Source organism: Pelophylax lessonae (assembly GCF_965119305.1).
Source record: "Pelophylax lessonae genome assembly, chromosome: 2".
NCBI lineage: Eukaryota > Metazoa > Chordata > Amphibia > Anura > Ranidae > Pelophylax > Pelophylax lessonae.
The window spans coordinates 151,425,891-151,453,273 of NC_138769.1; the positions used below are offsets into that span (position 1 = coordinate 151,425,891).

Sequence of the window (27,383 nt, forward strand, 5' to 3'; positions counted from 1 at the left end):
TAGAACTACACAAGTTAATATTTTACAAATGGGAGTCATGATAAAACGAACTGTAAACCATAAGAACATGATTCCTGTTTGTAAATTTAACTGCTTTGTAAACTAAACTGGAAAATAAAAGGAAATAGGGTTTTAACTGCTGTGATCCAGCTATCATAATGATCCAAGAAACAGATGCTGGTTGTATGATATGGCTTTAGGCTGAAAGATGCAGAAGGCTAAACAGTCCACTTGTCAAGTATTCATCAATTAAAATAATAATAATAAAAATCTCAAAATAAAGTCTTGCTCTTAAAAACTAAAATTAGTCCAAACTAATTTTGTTACAGTCCAAATATATTCTACTTTATCCAGTGTTAGAGAAATGCAATCTGGGACAGTTTCCTTTGAGGATGTAAACCGCTATTTTGCTGAGATTACAGCAAAGCATCCGCTCCACCTTGGCACCACACCATGGTGCTACAAGCAGAAGTGGACTCAAATATGCAAGCATTACTGGCAGGACCTCTTCTTACGTCACTGGAGCCCTAGAACCCAGAACCCATAAACATGTCTGACTTGGTGGAATCATCAGTGCTTTCCTGCGACCCATCCTTTCCCGGTAAGGTCCGACCAGGCTGGATCTATATGAAATATAAACATACAAAAGATGGAAATTGGATCAGCAGGCATTTGTGACAACTGTTAAATAGAATTCTGCAATTTTTTGAAAATGACCATAGCTGTGTTGATTATACAACTCTTTTTAGTTCTCTAATGTATAAAGATATATAGGTATGTCAGTGGATAAAAGTAACACCACATCCCAGCTAAATTGTACATTAACAAAAAATGCCAGAAAAAAGCTGTTACCTCTCAAAAAATAAAGTCCTGTGTTTTTGGCCTTTTTTCTTTGTTTTAGTTCTGTCATGGGTACAATTTATTGTTTGAAGCCCCCTCTACAATTTTGACAGTTTCACTTAGACTAGGTTAAGGTTAGCTTAACCTCCCTGGCGGTATGATTCTTTCCGACTTTAGGTGCTGAAAGCGGTACCATTATTTTGCATGTAATTCTTAAGAACGAGCAGCCAAAACCAACTATTTACATATGATTTTTTTTTTTTTACTGTGCGTTCTTCTTTATAACATCTCGGGTATGATAAAATTTGAAACACAAAATCATAAACTATAATATAATAAATAACTATAAATAAGGTAAAGTATGTATGTATGTATATATATATATATAGATAGATAGATAGATAGATAGATAGATAGATAGATAGATAGATAGATAGATAGATAGATAGATAGATAGATAGATAGATAGATAGATATACGTGTATATCTATATATATATATATATAGATATACACATATACATAAAAAGTACAGTAAAACTTCAGGATTGGGCACTGGGGGGTAAACTGATGTGAATTTATTTTATTTTGCATTTTGCAATGTATCAGTGTGTTTGGTGTGTTTTACTATTTGAATTTGCCACCGGTTCCACCCCCCTGCGAGCGTCACGTCGCAGGAGACGGAAGCCGGGGCACAGAGCATCGGGAGGAAGATCCGGCCACAGCACACCTCCGGGATACTTCGCTGGATCCCGGGGACAAGGCGAGTACCTTCTCTTCCAGGATCCAGCGATCTTCCTAGCGGTACCCCGAGTGTGGCTCGGGGTTACCGCTTTTGGCACCGAAATTTAACCCCGAGCCACACTCGGGAATACTGCTAGGAAGCTTAAGAAAGAGTCTTGGGTAGCGTTGAAATACTTAGCTCCGCCCCCTGACCACTTCTGGACCTCTGCATCCCACAAGAAGCACTCCGCCATCTAAGCTATCATCCAGCATGATGTCTGGATTTTCCAGGCTGAAAGTTGTAGGAAGAGGCTCCCCATCCCAAATATATAAAGAAAGGTGCAGCGCCACTAATATTTGATACTATAAATATGCTCCGTTTGAGTATATTTATAGTATAACATATTAGTGGCGCTGCACCTTTCTTTATATATTTCTTGTGGATTCCAATCATATCCTTTGTGCTGGCTGCCTAAATTAGTTAATCAATTTGATTTATTTATTTTATGTGTTGATAGCCCATTTGGCTGACTACATTTATGAGTATGTGACTAAGCGCGGCTTTTGAAAATTGTTTTTTCCCCATCCCAAATGCATGAGCGGACAACTCACTGATTTCATACAAAAAGTGCTATTTCTTCTTCCCATGTGAGTTGCTAATTTACTAGTGTTTCTAAGCACAATAATGCTGCACTTAGTTTGGTGCCCTCTGGTGTGTTCTCTTGGTCCTGCAGGTGTATCCACCCCCCCAGCATTCCTAGCTTGGTCTAAGGTTCACTGTTGTTGCAAGACTCCATCGGAAGCCCTTACTATATGATGAGCCTGATTTTACCTGTCCCAATGTGAGTTGCCAATTTTCTTTTTACCACAGTAAATATGGTAATATACCACACTCAGATTGCACACTGCTGTTCTTATCTCTCACTTAGACTAAAGCTGGCCATACATGGATTGAAATTCAGCTGATTCAGGTTGGTCGTTCAGAATAGCTACCCTTTAACTATAGTAGATGGGAATCGAAAGTGGCTGCACTTTATAGTCACTATGGAAACATTCCGGCAGTCATTTTGTTCTGTGCATCGACAGGTTTTTTTTGTGTACAGATCAACCTCAAAAACCACACAAACACACACAAAAAAGAAGTTATAAAGGAGTTAATGTCATTGCATATAATGGTATAATGAAGCATTTCCAATAAGAGTCGGTTCACACTGGGGCGGCACGACTCTGTACTACTTCAGGGGCGACTTGTGCATTCCCATGCACCACGACTTCGGAGCGACTTGCATGGACTTCACATAATGGAAGTCTATGCAAGTCGCTCCGAGGTCGCCCCAAAGTAGTACAGGACCCTTTTTCTAAGTCGGAGCGACTTGTGTTGCTCCTATTAGAACGGGTCCTTTAGCAGTCAATGGACCGCGAGGAAACGCGACTTGTCAGGCTGACAAGTTGCCTGACAAGTCGCGCTAGTGTGAATCGAGTCTTAATGTGTCACAGACCGCAAATGTGAAAAGCAAAAATTTAATAAAGTATAATAGTTAAAAGTGCGCCAGCAAAATAAACAATCAGCTTGCTTACTCACAGCTGCAAAAAGCGATTGGCTACTTCACATAACACCCATCTTGTTTTTCCACCAAGCTACCGAAAAAAATCAATGTACACATTATTAAGTATTAATATTTATACAAACAATTAAGCTGTGTACCTGAAAGGGTTCACTAATACCAGCCAAACACTGCAAATTGTGACAGAAGTAGCACAGTAGAAATTCACCCCCATCAAGTGGAATCTCATCAGCGCTAATGTAAACCTAGAAGATAAATTAATACTGAAATTAAAAATAAAATCCCATGAAGATCACAAAACAAACATAATGCACAAGTTTACCTTCATAAATAAATTGCCTTTTGAACCTAGGATGAAACTTTCTTTGAAAGTCCACTGATGCTAGTAAAAATTTCCAAAATGGTACATTTAAACAAAGAGAGCACAACAGATTTAATTAAATATTGGAACTACTGGATCATTCTCCAACATAGGCTCTTGCTTAAAGGGGATCTAAACCCAAAACAAAGAAAAATAATGTATATATTGCAGCTTACCAGTCCTTAGATGTGGTGACTGCATTCATTTTCATTTTTATGTGTTTTTTTTCTTTTATTTGCACCTGTAAACCTAAAATAATACTCTTCCTGTTCCTGGGTGGCTACTCTCCCTCTTACACCTTATCTATGGAAGAAACCCCAGCTGTCACCCAGGGAGGGTTTCAAATATGTCTGCCTTTTTTTAATCTTCATTATATGGTAGGAGGAAGATTATTCGTGTACTTAAGGAAGACAACACTGTTTGTGCTTTCATTGCAGCTCACAGGACGAAACAAAGACACAGAAATTCTTTTAAGATCAACGGCTATTTTCTGTACTTGCTAAAAATATTGTTAACCTGACTGGTAAGCTACAATATATTACATTTTGTTTTTCAGTTGAGATATCCTTTAACCAATACTATTATACTTACAGAATAACCACACAGAACTCAATATATATGCATACGTTTACTTTCGAGAAAGTTTAGAGAACACACCAAAGTAAATGAAGTTGGATGTCCCCTGTGTAATATTTAACACTTCTAAATTGGCAGCTAAAAATATCACATTTTACAAGGAGAAGTTCAATACAGTAAAAAGGCTCATGGTTTTATATACATGTTCTTTTAAACATCCATTCTTGTTGCGGTGATAAAGCCTGTACTTTATTATACTATCTTTTAAGTTGAGTATGAAAAGACGAACACTACATTGTAAAATCCAATTGTCATAACTTGTAATTGTACTTAAACAGTTCTCTATAACTTCATTCTTTACATTTAAAATGAAACTTAAAGTTCTCCAAAAATCTTTTTCAATGCATAACTGGGGCTTTCTAGCAAGTGGGATTCCACTTGCTAGAAAAGTGATAAGTATTCCGACAGGAAAATGAAGAGGGTTTCATAGGCCCCTTGAAAGATTATTATTATTTCAGGTACTTATATAGCGCTGTCAATTTACGCAGCGAAAGATGTCTCAAAAAGATCTCTATTTAAAGGTCCTGGGCACAGAGAGATTTTGTAGAGCCAAATGTGCATGGCCCCACCTACTACTCTAAAATGAGGAATAAATCCCTTGTTTTATGGATTTATGATAGAGTGAAATATCCACCCCCAGACTTACCTGTACGTCGCTGGCCACCTCTGGGTTCAATGCGCCCTGTGCTGTCTAATCACAGCAGGATTTTGTCAGCAGGTCCCAGGCAATGATTCATGGCCAGGAACTGCTGATCAGCTTTGTCCAATCATAACCAAGAGCCCTGTGTTGACAAACAACAAAGGGCTCTATACAGAGGGAACAATCTGTTTTGTTTCTTCTCCCTGCAAAGCAGGGAGAAGGACCAAACAGATATTTAGTAAAAAGTAGCACATATACACACACACACACACACATTACACAATGTTATGAACACAGTTAACCCTTTGATCACCCTAGATGTTACCCCTTTTCCAGGCAGTGTCATTAGTGCACTGACAGTATTATCACTGATCACTGTATTAATGTCACTAGTGATGTCAGTTAGTGTACCTCCCAGCCAGCACCAGATTACCTGCTACACTATCACAATCCCACTATAAGTCACTGATCACTGCCATTACAAGTATAAAAAACAAAAAACAAATAACATTTCCAGTATATATATATATATATATATATATATATATTTATACCATAGTTTAAAATAAATAAGTTTTCTTGCTATTTCCCAAGCCCAACTCTATAGAAGTCATTGGTTTTTTTTTTTAAAAGGTGTTTATTTAAATTTTTGCATAACAGTAACAAAAAGAAAACACAAGGGCAAACATCGCCCATAAAACAAGTGTAAGGCAAGCATGTAAATTACACAAGGGTATCAGAAGACATCTTAACCTAACACCACAGGAGGGGGGAAGGGGGGGAATAGAGAGGGACCACACGGCCCAAAACAAGGGGGGGGGGGAAGGGGAAAAAATGGGATGCGTACCACGAAGGGCCAGGAGGGCCAAGCAACTGCGAGGCTACACTCCCAACCGGTCATCACAGCGATGGGGGGGAGGGGAGGGAGAAAAGAACACACCAACAAGACTAACTACACCATACACACCAACACAACCACACTCACACACCTTCCCCTACCTCCAGGTACCCACCCCCCAAAAAAGGGGGGGGGGGTATAGAACATACATCTCATGTAATAAAAAATATAAACCGCATAACATCCAGGGCTATTCAGAGTCAGTCAACAGATAAGCTGGAGGGCAGAGGGGCATCTGCCCAATACGAGTCTTCCACATCAAGCCAAGGTTGCCAGACATTAGTGAACTTTTTAGGACACCCTCTACTCTTATAAATTAGCTTATAAAGCGGAACATCACTGAGCACCAAAGCATAGAACTCCTGCATGGAAGGCGGTTCAGCCCTCTTCCAATGTAATATAATAAGTTTCCTGGCATAGAACAGTAGGATGCGGAGCAGGATCCTAGGGCGTACACGATGTACAATGTCATTCAACACACCCAGCAGGCCTACCTCAGGAGTAAGAGGGACCGACAGGTGCAGTTTATCAGTAAAAAAGGCAAAAATAGATGTCCAGTATCCGTTAACATGGGGACAGGACCAGAACATGTGAAGCAAGTCCGCAGCAGGACAGCCGCACCTAGGGCAAGCGGCTCCCGGGGCTACCCCCATACGGACCAACTTCTGAGGTGTATAATGCAGATGATGGATAAATTTAAACTGTATTAACCTATGGTTTGAGCTAATAAGATCCTGAAAGCAAACCTCCATGGCCTCCTCCCATGTCTCCTCTGTCAGGTTAGGCAAGAGTGCGACCCACCGGCCCATGGCTGTTTTAAACGGGTCAGCACCCGCCGCCTGCAGCCTCATATAAAACTTAGTATAGAAGTCATTGTTAACATGTACTGCACTGATAATGGCAAACAATTCTAAAACTACTATATGTAGTTTGAAATAAATGGATCTATGATATTAGGCAGCACTTGTCCTATAACCAGTGGTTCTGGATGGACAGTTGGCCAAGGCTCATAAAATAATGATTTTTATGGGCCTGTCCACTTTCCTTACGTGAAGTACAAAGCATTATTTTTAAAGGATTTGTGATATAAATCAGTGATGTAGATAACTACTTTTTTTTTTTTTCTTTTTTTTTCTTTATTTTTTTTTTTTTTCAGCTATAAAAATGACAGTAAAAATAATTAAGAGTCCTTACTAATTATATAATCGCACATTATTGGGTGTATTCCCCCAGCTCAGACCAATCTGTCCCCATTCCTGAAGCTTATAGTGATTGTAAAGTGTCTTTTTTTTCAATAAACACAACATATTATACTTCCCTCCTGTGCAAAACCAACTGCACAGAGAGCAGGCCTGAACCTCTTCTCGGGTCCCTGGTTGGCTCTTCTGGTCCCTCCCTCCGAGTGCCCCCACAGCAAGTAGCTTGCTATGGGGGCACCCAAGCCTAGGCACAGCTCAGTCTATCCATTCAGACAGAGCTGCGGTCTTCCCCCCCCCCTTCTCTCCCCTCATTGCCTGACCGCAGCGGAAGCCAATGGCGCCACTATTGTGTCATAGCCAATGAGGAAGAGAGTAACAGATGGCTGAGACAGTAATGGACATCAATGGATAGAGATGGGGACCAGGAAATTATGGGTAGGCTGCTGCACACAAGTTTTTTATCTTAATGCATAGAATACCCCTTCTGCCTTTACAATCCCTTTAATCAACCCTGCTAGATAACTACTTTTATGGAGTCTCTACTATACTTTGCAGAGTCTGATGCAAAATTATCAGTCACCCTATGATCTCATTATGCCTACTGTTCTAATTACACACACCATTTTTATTAGCTTCCATTCCTCTTCTAAGCAACTCTGCCTGCATAATGCATTTATATGTAAATCTTTGGCAATCAGACTGATCGTGGTGGAGATCAGGACTCTGAGCTTCAGAATGGATGGTCAGCTGAATAAGGAAACAGTGACTGATGCTACCACACTTACTAGGATGTTATAGAGAAAATAAAGAATCGTGAATATTTGGAAATACACAAAACATTCGAGGAAAAAACTGCATCACTCACCTGGTTACAGTCTTTGCTAAAAGAAATTTCATCATCTTTAACCCAGGCATAGGTGGCATAATCATTTGTATGTCTAAATCCAACCTAATTTAAACAAAAAAATGCAGTTAGGCACAATTTGCTACAAAAAGCAAATTCTCTTTTTAAAGAAGTTGCAAAACTATTGAAAGACATTTAAAATGGTCCGGACATTCAAACGAAATTGCAAAAAAAAAGGTTATAGGGAGAGATATGGAAATCCAAACTCATTTTTCTTAGTTTTTTTTACAAATTCTCTGGATCTTCAGTTCACAAGCAGGCAAGTAACTCTTGGACAGGCCCATGTTAGTAGTTTCTGAAACAATTTTCCACCGTCATGAAAACCAGGGCAACTGGCCACGAGTTTACTCAATGACTAGGATAACATCCAATATAGTGAAAAGCAGGTGAAATGATCACTCCATCGAAAGCAGGGATGGTTCACTTACTGATTTCAGAAAATTGGTAACATAAGACTGCATACAAAGCTAAATGTCGTTGAATACACATACACTAATGCATTGCAAAATAACTTTATTAATTCTCAACTTCAAAATTCAGATGTTTTTTTATTTTACCTGTCACAGTGCCACATCATTTTTTTCCCTCACTGGATGACTTGTGCATCCTTCTTCCACATGCATCATTAGGTTGCAAAAAGCCGGCCACACATGGATCGAAATTAAGCCGGTCCAGCAGGGACCGTGCGAATTTCGATCCATGTATGGGCAGGCTAGTTGTACACAAGTCAATCTATCGATCGACTTGTGTACAACCAGCCTGTTGGGTTTTTGCAAAATGACCTTCAGGCATAGACGGAAACACTGATTATGTAGTTTCTTGCCTGTCGGAATACAAAACAAGAAAGATTCCCCGATCCACAACAAATGTGTGAATGGGGGAAATTTACCCCTTTTTGTTTTTGTTCAACTTGCCGATTGAATAATAAAAAAAAAAAAATCAGGATCATGTATGGCCAGCTTAAGACTGGCTGCTTCTGAGAAAGTTCAATCTGTTAAAGAAAAACCTGCCCTGGCCTAAATTTTTTAAAGTGGTTGTAAAGTCAGAAGTTTTTTTTAGTCCATCTAGTTTAACCACTTAAGCCTCGGAAGATTTTACCCCCTTCCTGACCAGGGTTTTTTTTGCGATTTTTTACTGCGTGACTTTAACGGACAATTGCGCGGTCGTGCGACGCTGTACCTAAACGAATTTCATGTCCTTTTTTTCCCACAAACAGAGCTTTCTTTTGGTGGTATTTGATCACCTGTGCGATTTTTTGATCATGCGCTATAAACAAAAAAAATAGCGCAAATTTTGCAAAATAACAATATTTTTCACTTTTTTTTATATGAAATTCCCCCCAAAAAAATGTAAAAATCAAAATTTTTTAACATTTTCGGCCAATTTGTTTTATGCTACATATGTTTGGTAAAAAAAAAAATCGCAAAAAGCGTATTTTGATTGGTTTGCGCAAAAGTTATTGCGTTTACTAACAAAGGGAAAGATTTTTGTCATTTTTGGTGTTTTTATTTTTAACGACTAATGGCGGCGATCTGCGATTTTTTTTGCGGTACTGCGACATTGCGGCGGACAGATCGGACCCTTGACTGACATTTTTGACACTTTTGGGGTTACCAGTGACATTACTGCAGTAATCAGTGCTATACATATGCACTGTTACTGTAAAAATGACACTGGCAGGGAAGGGGTTAACTGTATTGGAAAGGGAGGGGTTAAGTGTGTCCTAGGGGCGTGCTTCTAACTGTGATGGGACATGTCTCCTATTGTAAAAACAGAGATCAACGGTTCTACATAGTAGAACCGTCTGATCTCCACTTTTACACAGGGGTGAATGACAGGCGGCTTGTTTACATAAGCCGTCCGCCTTTCTCCCGCTCTACCGACGATCGGCGAGTGACCGGCGGACATCGGGTCCGCCGGTCACACGCCCGGACTCCTCTGTGAACGAGCCGAGGCGGGTGCGCGCCTCAGCAGGCGCGCGCTCGCCCGCTATTGGCTCAAAACCCGGTGACAGGCGAGCGACGTAGACCTACGTCACTCTGCCTGGCCGGGGCTGACTGCCGCAGTAAATATACTGTGCGCAGTCGGCAACCGGTTAACCAATGAAAAAAAAAAAAAAACACAACCATACATTCCAATACACAAACCTATAACCACAGTTGATCCAGAGGAAGGCGAAAAAACCCAGCAAAGCATGATCCAATTTGCTCCAGCAGTGGAAAAATTCCTTCCTGATCCCCCAAGAGGCAATCAGATATTCCCTGCATCAACTTCACCTATAAATGTGAGTATCCAGTTATATTATGTTTATTTAGGAAAGAATCCAGGCTTTTTTAAAGCAATCTACTGAGCTGGCCAGAACCACCTTGGGAGGGAGTCTATTCCACATTTTCACAGCTCTTACTGTGAAGAAACCTTTCTGTATTTGGTAGGGATGCACCGGTCCGATATTTGGAGATGAAATCTCTTTTCCTCTAGACGTAAAGAGGGCTCCCCTTGTCAAATCCCCCTTTAATCTCCTCTTCTCAAGAGAGAATAAATTCAGTTCCTCTAATCTTTCCTCATAGCTGAGCTCCTCCATGCCTCTTATCAGTTTGGTTACCCCAAACTAAATCCCCGTACACACGCAACGATTATCGGCCGACCGATCGTCCGTCTTTTGTCCAGAGTTGTTTTTTGTTGGTTGGAATATGCCTAGACTGCACACGAATTTTCTCGCCCAACAAAATTCTATTTCAGAAGTGATGTCATGTGTTGGGTTGCTTTCTTTGTGTTCTTTCTTCACTGAGCATGCCCAGACTTGCTCATTAGATTTTTCCCTGTCGAAATCTGTACTGACTGCACGAAAATCGGCCGTTGTGTTGACGGCCAACAAAAATTTTATAGCCTGCATACCAGATTTTTTTTCGGCCGAAAAGTCGGAGTTGGTTGTCGGAAGCATCATACTAATAAGCCGAAAATCGGCAGATCGGTCGTCGGACGAAAATTCCCTGCCAATTTTCGACGCGTGTGTACGAGGCTTTACTCATTGGTCCCAGTGTAGCCTGGAGAACATCTTTACCTTGACAACAAGATATACTGAAATTCAATACCTGTTAAAAGGGTTCGATGTACATTCACTGAAACTTAAAAATGCAACAATTTTCCTACATACCCGATAAAGACCAATCCAATCCCAGGTGCTGCTGGGAAAATCCTTGCTCACAGAATAGCTAATGAGAGAGTCATGGTCAGCATTCCATTCTCCCTCAGCTCTTAGAGTCACTGGAGGTTCGAGGACAAGAGGCCTCATCTGCAAAGCACATAAAGCTCAAGTGTAAAAGATAAAACAATACAGGTTTCCCATTCTTCTGCAAATGCAAAGTAAAGAAGTAAAGAAGACAGGGCTGCTGACAAATTCACCACAGTATTAAGAAATAAAGATAGTTGGGTCTGTAGAAGAGTCAAAAAGTCAGATTGCCCTCATCCCTGCATTGAACATAATGGCAAAAAGGAGATACCCCCTAAATCAGACTATGACGGGCAACCACTCATCTGATTGTACAAAGAAATGTGACCATATGATACAAAGACCCAACGCGTTTCGATATTTAAAATTTAAAATTAAATTTAAAATTTTAATTCAAGCGACTGTATTTGCACTCGTGACTATACTCAGGATACCCTTCAGGGGACCAATGCTGTAAGACCCCTGAAGAAGAGTCAATACACGCAAATATCGAAGCGCGTTGGGTCTTTGTGGCCCCTCCAGGGTCCAACCTCTGTATTATATGGTCACATTTCTTTGTGCAATCAGTTGCCCAGCTTTTATATGTAAAAACTTTATATGTTTTTTTTTTGTTCTTCTTGTACACATTTTACTATTTGTATCAATAAAAATGATAAAATTTTACTCAGATGAGTGGTTGCCCGTCATAGTCCCATTTAGGGGGTATCTCCTTTTTGCCACCACAGTATTAAAGAATGACATACAGCTTTTCAAAAGGACAAAGCAATGAGCAGCAAAATAAATCTGTAGCTGATTTTAGTAGCTGATTTTGAGGGTTCAGTGATCAATGCAATATAAATGCATTTGCTTGTTTTTTTGCTTTGACAGATTCCTCGAAATACCCAGTTTTTTTTGTAAAACAAATCATCATTTTCACTTTGAAATTTGCCTTTGGTTTTTGAATAAAATCATAGACCCGCTTTCATGAATAGTGAAATACACAGTTAAGAAATAGGAACAGTTTTTACTTCTAAAAGATTTGTATTTCTGTTAATCTAGTCCCGAGATTTACATAGCTCTGACAGACAGCAAGAAGCTAGTTTGGTAACCTCACTTTTCCCCATTCTAGCTTAAAGAGATGTACTGTATGTTTTTTTTAAATTTGTATTCATACTTACCTAGGTGGATGCAGCATCGGTCCACGCTGAGAACCGAGCGATCGTACACCCCGATTGCTAAGTTCTCACAGCTCCGTGAGCGGAGAGCTGCTGAATGACAGCTCTGGCCCCTCCTCGCTCACTGGAGTGCTGGGCTGTGTGTGTGTGTGTGTGTGTGGGGGGGGGGGGGGGGCGCTGAGAGGCTGAGCCGGGTGTCGGTCCAGGGATCTGGCAGATCCCAACTCCGTGGTCTTCATGACGCGGAGCCTGGACCGACTTCTGTAACATCAGCAGACAGTGGATTTCAGCCCGCACATTGCTGACAATGGGTAACAAGAGTGCAAAACCAACTGTACTACTGTGATCCATAGGAGAAGTACAGCCAAATGAGCTTTGGCTGTACTTGTCCTTTAAGCAATAAAGCCTGGTCACCACCCAACTCCCAGGTCTGTCTGGACAGAGAAGGATCAGCAGATGACCGGTGAGCTTATCCCTCTGCTCACGGCTCCTGTCAGCATGTTTCTTGTTAGAACATGTCCATTACAGCATATATGCTGGTCTTCCTCCCCAGCAATATACACATAAATTGCAGTATATCACCAGAACATGCGCTGATCCGATGAACAGTCCCCAGTTCAATGTGGTGTGTTACTTTCAGTGTGTGGTCATTGCAGCTCCTCCTTAGATCCACTGAGTGGCAGACTCAATCAAAGAAACACAGCTGCAGAAAGGAGACAAACAGCGCACAGCCGACCTTGTGTGATAACGTTTATTCAAAACACATAACACATACCAAGTCAATGTTTATTCAAAACACATAACATAAGTCAGTTCCACTCACATGTCCAATAAAAATGAGAGGCACTTCAGCAAGGACCTTCTTAGGTGGCCTACGGTATGCCCTGCCCTCTCGGATGGCCTACGGTATGCCCTGCAAGCGACGATCCTCCCAGGACACCGTCACTGCCGGGCCGTATATCTCTGGTCTCCCTTCCAGGTATCTGCGTGCAGGTCCACAGAGCCTGTGCACAGACCCACCGGCTACTCCCGACTGCGCGCATGTGCGCCACAGTCTCGGCCGAGGCAACACTGGACACCAGACAAGGGTGAGAAAGATCACCTGTACTGCTGAAAGGTTGCCAAGAATACATGTTTCGGAGGCAAAGCCTCATTCTTCAGGTCCCCTGAAGGACCTGAAGGAGGAGGCTTTGCCTCCGAAACATGTAGTGTTGGCAACCTTTCAGCAGCACAGATGATCCTTCTCACCCTTGTCTGGTATCCAGTGTTGCCTCGGCCGAGACTGTGGCGCACGCGCTCAGTCGGGAATAGCCGGCGGGTCTGTGCGCAGGCGCACAGTGGATCCGCATGCAGGTACCTGGAAGGGAGACCAGAGATAGATGGACCGGCAGTGGCGGTGTCCTGGGCGGATCGTTGGTTGCAGGGCATACCGTAGGGCGTAGGCCATCCAAGAGGGGGAGAAGGTCCTTGCAGAAGTGCCTGTCATTTTTATTGGACATGTGAGTGGAACTGACTTGGTATGTGTTATGTGTTTTGACTAAACGTTATCACACAAGGTCGGCTGTGCGCTGTTGGTCTCCTTTCTGCAGCTGTGTTTCTTCCTCCCCAGCGCAGGTTTAGGTGCCTATATTAGTTGAATTTATTAGTGCATTTATTGATTTTGTTATGAATAAAACAATGCTTTTATGGGTGCATATCTGCTAGTTTGGCTATAAAAACATTAATATTGACAGGAGGAAATTGGTAATGCTTATATAAAGTCACTTTGGCGAGTGAAAGGGGCAGGAGAATCTGGACGATAAAGCAAATCTGAGTTTTCTTTTTTGTTTGTAGCTACCAGTTAACATTCAATAAAATTGAACAGTACAGAAATTGGAAAAAATGTTCCTGCTACCTACCTGCAAAGTGAAAGTTCCTGTTACTGGTTTGTGGTCACTGATACCGTAGCTCATGTGGCTTGAATATTTTTCTAAATTAATTTTTAAGATATGCTCAAATTCAGAGCCAACAGATTCTTCTTGTTCACTTTCTGAAAGCTCCTTTATCTTCCAAAGAATGCGATCTGTCCAGGCTGGTTTTCTCTTTTTCCCACTAGAAAATAAAACACATTAATCAGGGTACATCAAGGTGTCTAGACAAGCCCTAATCAATTCAACTACGTTTATGATAATTCTACGATAATTCTCACCAGACATAATAGTGGCACTCAGTTGTAAACTGAGCACGTGAAGATTTTTCCAAGATCATAACAGGAGAAAAGAACCACCATACATGGCTTTTTTTTAATTGAGGGCCAGAAAAAGGATTGTTCCCTTTTCAGCTGAGAAAGGAAATCACTCCTAATGGGTAGCAGAAACTTTCTAACATGTACACTAGCATGCTAGCTCGCTCCTTAAAGTAGAACTAAAGGCAATACTTTTTTTTTCCATTTTGGATAAAGCAAGGGAGGGTTATAAGCCCTGTCAGATTTTTTTAATTTTTTTTGCCATCTGTATCCCATTGGGGAGATTTCCCTTTACTTCCCGTCCCATAGTTAAAACAGGAAGTGAGTGAAAAGTGAAAAAAAAATCCTTGGTTGTCATCAGAAGTAGTGTACCCATTGGAAGATTTCCCCTCTGTTACTGTCCCAGAGACAACGTAAAATTTAGGATTTTTTTTTTAATTTGAGAACAGTATACATGAAAATAAAGAGGGTGAATCTATTAAAACATCAGTATTTACTGAAGATAAAATCTTGTAAAGTAGTGTTAAGAAGATAAAATAAGGGAATTCTTATAAGGTGCAAATAAATAGTGACAAGAATTTCCCAATGTGTTGAAGAGAAGGTTGCATCCACCTGTGTGACCACTAGGTGTCGCAACTTATATACAACCTGTTTTCAGTAGTTGTAATGGAACGAATCATGCGAGGTTCCAGGGGTTCCTTCACTTAGGCGAGCAGGCACTCGCCAGTGGATTTCATAAAGGAAAAGAGAAGGGGAACCCCATTGATGCAGTATACAAAATGGCAAGTAATTGCGAGCATAAAAACTCACGGTGTAGGCTGTTCGTGATCAGCTAGGTCTCGCCGGGAAGCTTCCGCGTTCCACTTTGCATGCTGGTCACTGTACCCAGCTGGATTTAGTTTTCCCAAGTGGGATAATATTTATTTGTGCACTTATTTTATTTATCATAATGCACTGATTTTGAACTTTATCACTTTGAAGTACAATATTGGTCTAGTTGACACTTTGTCACCTATAGGTAGCGCCGTGGCAACCTCTTTGCACTTTTATTTATTTTAACCCCTCGGGGTTTGGTTGTTGGCAGCTTACACCTTATTATTCACACACGGTATTCACACAATTCCATAGCGCTGGTCACCTCTGTTTTTCTAAAGAGGGTGAATCGCCCTAACGGGGGCACAAACAGCAAATAAAAATGATTTTGTACAGGCTGCAATGCTTGTATAAGTTGGACAGTTAGTATATGGCAGTTTTAATCAGGTAATTATTATTCTCTTAACAGTAATTTATTGGCTTTTTGAAATTAAAATGTTGTAATGTACATTTCATGTTCTGCAAACTCTATGTGTTCCCAGTCGGTCTGATTGCACTCATGCTGTCCTCCTAGGTCTTTATTTAGATACAACTTGGAGCCGTTGCCCCCCCACAGCCATAAAACAATGCATCAGCAGAAAATAACAGGACTCTTTTTTTTTTAATAGTCAGACAGTCAAAGTTATGGCAGAGCTTGGACTTACCTGGACACAATTTTGGGCTGCTACCCAACTGCTCAAAAAAGGATTTGTAAGACATGAAAAGCATTTGCAGGGTTTGCTCTTCAGCAAGAATTTATGTTTTTAATATTGATTCACGTGACAGGTTCACTTAAAGGTCTAGGTTTGCAAAGATTACAGTTTATGAAAGAAACAAGGCCATATGCCACATAAACGAATCAGGAGTTATCATTCAGATCTGCAATATATCCTGCTGAGAGATCTGCTCTTACTTACTCAAACTGCCACTGACAAATGCTGAAATCTTTATCCCCGATTCAGCCATAGCCTGTATACAGAGAATGCAAAGTACAGGGACTGCCCCTTTTGTACTCATAAAAAGGGGTTGTTCCCCAAGTGATCATAGAGATCTTTATGCCTGATGACTGGCATTTCTGGTGTTTGGAAGTTCTTTTTTATTGCTCAATGCAAAAATAAGCATGCATGTGTTTTTGTTTGGTGTTCCTAGTATGACCTGAGCACCTTGGCAGTGCTTAGAAATGGGTGGCCACAGCCTAAACAATGCAATCAGCATTCTGTTTATTGTGATTTGAAGACATTCCCTATAAATATGGAAGCGTAGCCTGATTGGCGTCTGGGGTATGCTACATTTGGCAGGAGTCAGGAAAATGCTTATCAAAAACAAGGCCCCACACTTGCTCGCTGTAATTGATGCTTGAATTAAAGTAGAACTATAACAAAAATAGTTTTTTCCATTTTGGATAGAGCAAGGAAGGGTTACAACTACTGTCAGATTTTTTTCCCCTAAATCTGTGTTCCGTTGCAGTGCTTTCCCTTAATTTCTTGTCCCATAGTCAAACAGGAAGTGAGAGGAAATTCCTGCAAATTAAGGGAATCCCTTTGGGGCCACCAAGGTGACCAGAACTAGTGTCCCTATTGGAAGATTACTCCTCTAGTATTTTTATGGTGACAACACCGAAAATGTGAGTTTTTTTAACTTTCACTTTCAACGATAATGGTAAGCAGGATAAATAGGGAGGGTGAATCTCCATAGCGGGGACACAGACAATATAAAATGACAAGCATTCTAATCCCTCTGCACTCTATCCAAAACAAAGAAAAAAAGTTTTGCCTTTAATTATACTTTAATTGTTTCACTTATAAAAACAGGGTCATGTATGCCTAGTAAAGCTTTTGTATGATAGTCTTATTGGCCTCACTGTGTAGGGCTCTGTGAAAACACTATCATCACTCATACCATCTATACAGTATAATAAATAATCAATCTTTACCCAAGAAATACACAGAAATAATGGGTTAGTTTTAAACAGTGATAAGGATATGTCTATGTTATGATGAACAAACGGGAGTCAAACAGGCAGCTGCTGATGGTACATGATTGCATGTTGGAAAATCGCAGGGCCTGATCATTTTAACCACACACAAGCACATTACACATGCACTTTACCTGTTCTCCCTTCCCATTAAGTTCTGGCACGAAAAGCCACCATTACTCCTGCTCTATAGCATTAACGCCAATTAGCCATAACTTTATAACCACTGACAGGTTAATTGAATAACCCTGATTATCTTGTTATGAAGGCATCTGAAAGTTGGTGGAATATATTAGGCAGCAAGTAAACATGTTGTCCCTAAAGTTGATGTATTAAAAACAGAAAAAAATGACATCTTAGTTTATTTTGCTTGGGGCTGTGTAGCCAAATACCAGTCAGGGTGCCCATGCTGACCCATATCCAAAGTAAATGAGGCTACAAAGGGCATGTGAGCATCAGAACTGGACAAGAGGGAAATAGAAAAGGGTGGTCTGGTCCGATGAATTAAGTTTTCTTTTACATCATTTGAATGGCCAGGTGCATATGTGTCACTGTCCTGGGGAGGAGATGGCACCAGGATACACTATGTAAAGAAGGCAAGCTGGCAGAGGCAATGTGATGCTTTGGGCAATATTTTGCTGGGAAACCTTGGATCCGGCTATTCATGTGGATGCTGACGAAGAACACCCCTAAAAGGAAATCGTATTCCCTGATGGCAGTGGACTCTTTTGGCAGAATTATGCGCCCTACCATACTGCAAGAATGGTTTGAGGAACACAACAGTGGTTATGAAGTGTTGCCTCCAAATTGTCCAGATTCCAATCCATTAAGTATCAGCAGGATGTGCTGGATAAACAAGTCCGATCCATGGAGACCCCACCTCACAACTTACAGGGCATAAAGGATCTCCTACTGACGCTTGGTGCAAGATAGCAGAGTATACCTTCAGAGGTCTAGTTTAGTCCATGCCTCGACAGGTCAGGGCTGTTTTGGCAACAAAAGGGGACCTACTCAATATTAGGTGGAAGTTTATAAAAAGTTACAGCTGATCAGTCTATACTGAAGAAAAACTCCACCCAATACAGAATACTGGGTTTTGAGTGGGTGCAGGACCCAACCTCCTGCTTGATCTTCCTTGCTGTCCAGGAGCCTGGTGGGATAATCCCTTCCAAATATGACATGGAAATGATATAGGGTGAGCAATGTTTAGCAACACACGTTTTGGTGTATGTTTCATAACAATGTATTGAGAAACCAGAGGATGGTATCAGAGCTTAGGATTTTGGCTCAGCTTACTAAATGTCATGGTCACGCTGGATCCATGAAAGATAGCTTTGCCAGTCTCACCTACAAAAAGGAAGACAAAGGGGGTTGTCAAGCCCTGCACCAGTGTACATAGAATAGAAATATTTGTTTTGGGTGGAGCTGCTCTTTTAAAGGGGGGGGGGGGTGACACTCCCCTCTAATACAGGAGCTATTTAGAGGTTTTTATGTATTAAGCCTGTAAGTCTGTTTGCAACATTTCTGAGTTCCTTCACGGGCACTTCTAACCTGAATTTGAATGTCTTCTAAGTTGGGAAAGCAAGTTCATATACAATCAAAAGCCAATTTACATGAATCATAATGTAGCTAAAGTTTAGCTTCATTAGGGTCCTTTTACAGAACTCACCAGGGTTCCAAATAACATGCATTTATTTTATTTACTTCCATTGACCTGTATTCATAAGTGCCCATGTCAAAAACAGATGAACTGCTTAAAAACGAAGAGATCTACTCAGAGCATGAGATCACCTTGATTTGGGTTGCACTCCGAGGAAGTACATGCTGCAATGCAGTGCGTATGGTTTCATGCCAGGGCTTTCTTAATGGAAACATACATTAGTAGCGGTTTAGAATGTACATCTGGCATCACCGTAAGTCCACGGCATGTTCTGCTAATTTAATACATAACAGCATTTTTCTTTTTATTGCTGCCAACCATAAATAAACTACTGGGCTAAAAACATAAACCTTTAAAAAAAAGAAAGTTGACATTTATTAAAAAGGCAGTGAATAATGGCTCAAACACCTAACAATGTCCCTAAAGCTCAGATGCCTAAAAAAAAGAAAAAAGGACAAAAGTAAACGGAACGCAGACTCAAGAATGTTAAAAAGATGGTATTTATGCTGAATAAGGCTAGCTAGATTTAGAATCGTGGATAAGTCCCATCTCTGCTCTAAATATTTAAGCCCTGCAGTTGACATATGGAGACACTTCCCTAGAGATGTATCCAATCATTCCATTTACTTTCAATGACAACAAAAAATTTAAAAATAACTTTATTCCTGGGGCAAATTGATTACTATAGAACATTCAGCAGCCAGACAATTCAAGCTAGCTTCTAGCAGATATTTAATGAACTAGATAAATATGCTTTCAAAGACAATACTTGGAAAAAAGTACAAATGTAACGTTTTTGGGGTTACTGGTTACCAGTATCCCGGATAATACTTTTCTCAGAGTTAAAAGACAAATCCAACCACATTATGCAAGCAAAGAATATAACTGCCACAGGAAATACTCCTACTCTTGTTATCCACCCACCCTACTTTTCAAAAGGGGAACTAAAGAATAAGAAGGGTGACAACACTTTTCAGATCCCGCAGTTTTGCTGACACTGTGCCAGCAGCCCATTTTGATGTCTATGGATGCTAGAAATTATCCTCCTTGCAGAGAGGCCATGACTGAGTGAAATGACTCCATTCGGAATGTGCAAATGTTTAAGAATTGGTTCAGAGCTTTAAGATCCAGAATAGGTCTCACATCTTCATTTGGCTTGGGGACTACGAAAAGGTTTGAGTAAAAACCCCTGAATTTCTCATCGTCTGGAACATCTGTAATCACTGCTTGAGACCTCAGATGGTCCAGAGCCAGAAAGAAGGATCTTCTTTTTAGAGGATGTGCAGGTATGTTTGACCTTACAAACCAAGAATCAGGAAACAATCAAAATTCTAATGTGTACCCCTGCGAGACTGTGGAAATAACCCAGTTGTCCTGAATCATTTCCACCCAGGCTTTCAAGAACTGTAGCAGCCTTCCCCCCATCCGACTGAGTGGGGGCGTCCCTTCACAAAGTAGATTTAGAGCACTTGGTAGGCCTCTGGGCTCAGGGTTTCTTCTGCCCTTGACCTGAAGGCTTGGCTCTAGATCCAGATGGCTGAGGCCGCCGGAACTGCCTGGGATTGGAAGTACTGGGAACCTGAGTGTAAGACATCTTAAATGAAGGACGTTTACTTCTCCTCTTAACTGGTAGAAGTGCACTCCTCCCCCGGAAATCTTTTGGATATATTTGTCCAAATCGTCACGAAATAGGCGCTCCCCATAAAAGGGAAAGCCAACCAACAATTTTTTACATGGTAATTCCGCAGACCAACTTTTTAGCCACAGGATTCTGCGCATATTAACTGACAGAAGAGCAAACCGTGACATTTGCTGTATGGAGTCCTTAAGAGCATCTACTGCAAAACATAAAGTCCGAGGAAAATCTTCTAAATCTTCAGCAGACTCTCCCTGAGAAGGAACACTCCTGGACAGGACGACGTCATTTGTGACGAAACGTTAACGACGTTTTGACATCACCGAGTGCAGCGTGATCCCAGAAGGACAGGTGATAGTGATTGCCAGCCGGCTTTTTTTTATGTCTGATGCTCGCTTCTCTGATGTAAGTGCAACTTTACTTTTTAATAAAGTGCCTCATTGATTTTACACTATGGCGGTTTCTTACCTTTGTTTATGGGGACCATCGGCTGCCAAGTTGACAATCCTTTAAGGAATGCAGCTGAGATTTACACGGGTCTTATATTCCATATACCTGCTACGAGTCAGATCCACATGGAGCCTTCTTTCCAGGCTATTCGATACCACGCTGAACCTTCTTCAATGATTATAACAGCGAGGCCCTTCTGATACTAACCTATCTGCTTACCTGTGGCGTGTTCTGACCCTTTGGGTCTCCCCTTCTGGTAAGCAGACAATCTGTGTGGCAATGGATACACTCAATCAGTGGTGGATAATTCAAGTCACTAATAACCTTTGTTCACTTGGATTTGCAAATTTTTTATGGTCTTTGGACTTAATACATCTATTTCTAATTTATATGAATCACACTTATTTTTATATTATAATATATATATATATATATATACATATATATATATATATATATATATATATATATATATATATATATATATATATATTAGTGATTGACTGATATTGGTTTTTCGTTGCCGATACCGATATTTTGGTCAATGCATATCAGTATCGGCAGATATTGGCAGATATTTTCGTACATTTAAAAAAAAAAAAAATTTTTCATTTTTTTTTTTTTTTTGACAGTACTCTTGTGGAGGGATCTGGGGGTCTGAAAGACCCCAAACCCCTCCCCTGCACTTAAACGCATTCAAAACGTCAAGTTTGGCCGTTTTGAATGCTGTCATTTTTTTTAATCTGGTGCCAATACCCGGAAGTGATGTCATGACATCACTTCTGGGTTTTTGCATGGAAACCCGATCAGAGCCCAATGCGGCTTTGATTGGGTCTTCGGCGGCCATGCAGGCTGGTTGCCTGGGTCTCCCGGTGGGAAGGAAGGCCCGGGCGAGCCGCAGAAGGCGGCGGGGGGGCGATGACGTCCACGCTTCTAAGCCGCATCTGTTGTCATTACAAGACAGCCGACTGTCGGCTATGGGCGCCGGTACCGGAGTGATGCCTCTAGCTGCAGGCATCACTCCGGTACAAGCACTTTCCTGAAATATCGGCATTCTGCAATATCGGTCACCTTGGCCATTAACCCCTGGCCTCTCAGGGGAGGTTAACACAGAGGATGCAAGGCTAGAATCTTCCAATCCTGATGGCGGCACACTTGTCCTTTCCCGCTGTGCCCCCCCCCCTTCAAGAGGACATTGCTTCAGACAAGAAAACTTGAGGTACTCTTTAGTGTACTCAAAGCTTGTGCCAAGCTGTAACAGCTTATCACACACAGCACAGGTATCCCAAAGTAACAGAACTTGTCAGTGCTTGTAAACATCCACCCACAGTGTCTGACGCACCCAGCTGCTCTGTGTCCCATACAGCTTCTGACATAAGTTTACGCCCCTGGGAACACTCCTCAAATGCCACGCTGTCTCTGCCCCTTACTGCGGATGTGCGGAGTGCTACGTGCATGTCCGCATGCCACGTGCATGCCAACGCATCACTGACACGCCCCCCTCCCGGCACAACGTGCACGCTTGTGCATGTAAATAGGCAAAACTTGCGCGCGCTCTGCCGCCGCAGGGATGGCCACCAAAGGTGCTCCCTGAACCTGAGCCACAGAGGGTAAGTGGATGCGCAAGCGGGATTTACAAAGTCCCGCTGCCCACCAAGCATCAGGGGGGTTGAGAGCAGAAAAAGGCATCCAAGTATCCAAGGTAACTATCTTAGGATCTTAAAGAGCCTCTTGAGCAGGTAAGAGGGGGCCATCTAAAAGGAAGCAGGACTGATTTTTTCCAATAAAAAAACAGAGTCTGCCGAACCGTTTCATCAGATTCATGGCAGTGTTGAAGAGAGGCATCCATATCCCACAAATTTAATAGAGTGTCGGCGTACATGGGCACCTTATCCTCACAAAGGCCAGGTTTAAACCCTGTTATGTGAGGAGAAGCTCTAATTGCAGCAAGTGGCTCTATAGCGAATGCAAAAAGCAGGGGCGACGGACACCCCTGCCTTGTGCCCTTGTAGAGTGGAAACGGATTCGTTAGGTTACCATTAATTCGAAGTCTAGTGATGAAGCAGAATAAAGTCATTAAACCCACTTAATAAAGTCATCCCCCAGACCAAATCTTGCTTGTGTCTCCCAAAGATAGGGCCATTTAACACTGTCAAAGGCCTTAGCCGCATCAAGCGACATAATTTTACGCCTACCAGGGCCCTCAACAGGTCTCTTGAGATTAAGAAATAGACAGCGTATGTTTAATGCCTTAGATCTGGCATGTATAAATCCGCATTCGTCTCCATGAATTAGTTTGGTTATCACTTTAGCTTACCTGGGTTGAAAGAAGTCGTACTAATAATTTAACATCAGTTGTTAGCAAGGAGATGGGTCTATATGAATCGGGGGACAGACTGTCCTTTCAAGGTTTCAGTATAAGTACTATATTTGCCTCATTGGTCGAGGAGTGGAGGTGTCCTAATTCTAAAGCCTCTCATATAACCCTGCGTAGTCTGGGTAAGAGGATTCCAGCATATCTCTTGTATATCTCTACTGGCAACCCATCTGCACCCGGAGACTTAGAAGGGGCAGAAAGTGTTAGTGCGTCACTCAGCTCATCTATGGTAAGGGGGGCATTTATTATAGCTCTCTCAAATGGGCAGAAGCAGGGAAGTGGGCTTTCAGAAATAAATTGGTTGGTTTCCTCTAGCGTAGGGGAGGTTTTAGAGGAGTATGTATCAATATAAAAATCTCTAAAGGTAAGTAAAATATCTTTATGGGAAGTGGTAAGCTCGCCCGTGCTTTTAGTAAGAGAGGGAATAAAAGAAGGACCTCTGTTTACCCTCGCCATTATAGCTAGCATATGGCCCGTACCCTCCCCTTGCTCGAAAAACGTTTGTTGCTGAAAAAAAACATTTATTTGCAGCTTTTGTCTGGGAGACCTGTCGCGCCATATTCTGCGCCTCTAACCATGTCTGTTTAGTAGTATCATTTGGTTGTGCATGATAAATGAATTCTGCTCTAGCAACCTCTCGTAGTACAGTAGACTCCCATTCCTTAGTTCCTGTTTTAATAGTGGAAAAAAACATGAATAAATTGTCCCCTGAGAAAGGCTTTCATTGCATCCCACAACATGCCTGAGGAGGCGGCATCCCCATTTTCAGTAAAAAAATTAGTTATCGCTTCAACTACCGGATCTGGGTTAGGGAATAATTCAAACCAGAAGGGATTAATCTTCCAATACATTCTTTTGGATACCCCCCTGACAGCTAGCTTAATCCACAGAGGGGAATGATCAGAGATGGTTTTCGGCTCATGATTGGCCGAAGATACCCTCGGAGCATCCCCTCATTAACGAGGCCCAGGTCAATCCTAGAAAGCCCACCATGTGTTGCAGAGTACCATGAAAATTTTCGCCCCTTAGGGTTCAAAATTCTCCATACATCACTGAGTCCCATTTCAGTCAGGAGTTCTGCAAATGATGAAGACCCCAGAGGTGTTCCCGACAAGGTGGCAGGCGAAAAGCTGTCCAGAAGAGACATCTAGCACATTGTTAAAGTCGCCAACAGCCAAAACAGGCACCCCGAGGAAGCTGGCTTAGAAAGAAGCCATCAGTAGCAAGACCTCCACAGAGAATGAAGGGGGAATGTACAGATTAATGAGGATACACTGCAAGCCTGCTAGTACACATCGCATAAATATATAGCGACCCAGAGAATCAACATTGTGGTGTATACATGAAAATTGGATACCCTGAGGAATCAAGATGCTGACTCCGCTAGCATATGAGGAGTAGCCAGAGTGGAACTAGTGGCTGTACAGTCTCTGTGAAAATTAGGAATCTTCTCCAGGCGAGAAATGTGTCTCCTGAAGACATATCACAGATGATTTATAAAGTTTTGCACAACGCTGCACAGTCAGGCGCTTCACCTGAGAGCCCAGACCCATCACGTTCCATGAAAAAATAATATAATCATTAGCCATACAATTCACTAATGAGAAAATGGGATAGTAGGATTAACCATAAACAATTCAATAAGCCCCAGTGCAAGGGCCATTTGACTCCATAGTGTCGGACCGGGCAATAGGTCAATATCAAAATAGACCTTACAAAAATGAAAAACTGTGTTAAGGTCAGTCAGTCCAGATCCACAGTGAATAGAGCAGTGGGCAAAAATAATGTAGATCACAGGTAGGCAGAACCAGTATCAAGGGAACTAAACAGACCAACCGGAACCAAGTTAACAAAAATGGCACAAGGCCGCATTCTTTTGGGGTACTTTCAGGGGCTAACATCTTAGCTAGCCGTTTCCAAACAGTGTCTCAGCAATACTGAGTGTAAATCAGTAAGAAATTCCGTAGAGGGTCACCAGATTCTACCTTAACTCCGCTACAGTCAAGGAGCCTGGGGCACAGACTTGAAAGAAAACCTCTCCTCCTCTGAGGAGGGATAGCATACTTACCAAGGTTCAAGTAGGCAGTCGTCCGTTTGCAGCATAGTGCTGCAGGGTGTTCTCCTCCCGATGTAATCCTCCCGAAGCAATGAATAAGCACAAGGTGTGAAACGCGTCTGCTGTCCAGTCTGTCTTGTGGTCTTGTCTGATGTTGTACCTATGATTTGAAGAAATAAACTCAAGTTTCCAAGTTCCTGGGTCTGGAAGTGCCACTTTCTTCTTCATTTACATGGATTCCTCAGGTCACGGACCTTGGTGAGCACCCATTCCTACAGGACTGCCACAGCTGCTCGGGATCCATCTGGCTCAGCTGATTGTTTTCAGAGCGGTGATTTGTTTCATTTTGGTCTCCTCCCGATGTAGCCATTGCGGGGCCAGGGATGATTTCTCATAGAAGTGGACTTCACTTTTTACTACCACACGCAGCCTGACTGGGTATACCATAGCATATTGAAGGTCTAGGCTCCTCAACCTTTTCTTGATATCAGTAAACTGGGCCCTTCTCTTTTGTACATCCGCCAAAAAATCAGGAAATAAGGAGATTTTGGAATTATCCATTATCATATTAGGTTCTGGCTTTGGAAAGAATTATGTCTCTGTTCTTGTAGTTTAACATTTTAAAAAGAAAAGGACAGGGAGGGGTGCCTGGTGGCAGTGGGCGCAATGGGACCCTATGTGCTTGCTCCACAGAGAACATAGGAGTGAAGGAGTCCTTCCCAAAGGTATTAATCAACCATTGCTCAATAAAAGTAACTAGGTTTTTCCCTTTATCTTTCTCAGGAACTCCTATAGCCCGTACATTACTTCTTCGTAGCCTGTTTTCAAGATCCTCTAGTTTTGCTGTGTGTTCGGTTACTGTTGTGGAAGTGCAGGAGACCTTGCGTTGCAAAGGGGTCCATTCATCTTCTAAAGTGTTCAATTGGCCTTCTTAGGCCTGCAGTGCGATTTCCAAGTTTCTGCATGTCCTGGCGTATAAAGGACACTTCAGCTCTAGCCCCTTGATATCAGTAGCCAGGGAACCAATAAAGGTATTACAGGCTGAGACCACCGAAAGTATCTCCCTAAGCGTGGGCTCTGGCTCTGCTTCCTCAGAGCGTGGGGTCTGTGCAGTGTGAATGGCATAGTTATCTGCCTGTGTACACACTGTGTCCCAGTCCTGCAGGGGGACAGCAGAGGTATCCAAGGGCACTATATCATCAGCCTCTGAGTGTTCTCCACTACGGTCTCCTGGAGAGGAGATTGTGGAATCGGAGCCTTGGGAGCTGATTAACAGAAGAACTTCTGTGCTGCTTCACAGTATGTGTCCTTCCCCTGCCGAGACGGGGGGGTCCGCCATCTTGGGAAGCATGGTCCACGATCGATAAGTTAGAGGAGCCCCTCTTAGACTTAGCCAATATTTGTCTGGATACCAGCTACAGATAGCTAAAGGCTCAGGTAGTCATATTCTGTAGGTAGTGTCACCTAGGATAAGGTAGAAAAGGTGCTAGCAGGATAAAAGGCAGGAGTCTCAGCAGAGAGGGCTTTATACGAGTCCATCTACATCCACTGCCAAGCCACGCCCCTCTCCTTTTGTTATTCTGAAGAAATCTGTTTGTTCCTCTGTATTCAGTTGGTCTAATGGGAGTGGTTTCATAATTATCAGTCAGCTGTGCACCTGCAGAGCACTAATGAGGAAATCTGCTGGGCCTACATCCCTTTAGACATGTTCCTATTGGGAGAATCTCACCAAAAATGACATTTTTGTTACAGGGGATGCCTGAAATCTGACTTGTATCTTAGACAGACTTCTTGGAAAATCAGTGAGCCAATCACACAAGCAGGAAATTATTTTTCTGGGTGTGTTCAGTACAGCTTCTGTGTATAGAACGAGGTAGCCATATTGCATTGCATTTTCAGAAAATTACAGCAGCTGCAGATTGAAAAGGAAAGGTAATTTTAAATAACATTCTATTACAATATGACTTGTGTCACAATTGTATACAGTATATTATTTTTAATTTAT

The 27,383-nt window shown here is 41.9% G+C and overlaps 1 protein-coding gene across 3 annotated transcripts in view; it reads right to left on the reverse strand.

Moving 5' to 3' along the window:
* Positions 1 to 262: 262 nt before the first annotated feature.
* INPP5K (inositol polyphosphate-5-phosphatase K) overlaps positions 263 to 27,383 on the reverse strand; it is a gene marked incomplete at its 5' end in the record, with an annotated part of 119,723 nt that continues 92,602 nt past the window's right edge. For all 3 annotated transcript variants that reach the window (XM_082247057.1, XM_082247056.1, XM_082247058.1), the window contains 5 exons: positions 263 to 623; positions 3,268 to 3,372; positions 7,727 to 7,810; positions 10,920 to 11,057; positions 14,047 to 14,239. In XM_082247057.1, coding sequence (XP_082103183.1) covers positions 528 to 623; positions 3,268 to 3,372; positions 7,727 to 7,810; positions 10,920 to 11,057; positions 14,047 to 14,239 — 616 coding nt within the window. In that variant the 3' untranslated portion in view covers positions 263 to 527. The remainder of the gene's footprint in view (positions 624 to 3,267; positions 3,373 to 7,726; positions 7,811 to 10,919; positions 11,058 to 14,046; positions 14,240 to 27,383) is intronic.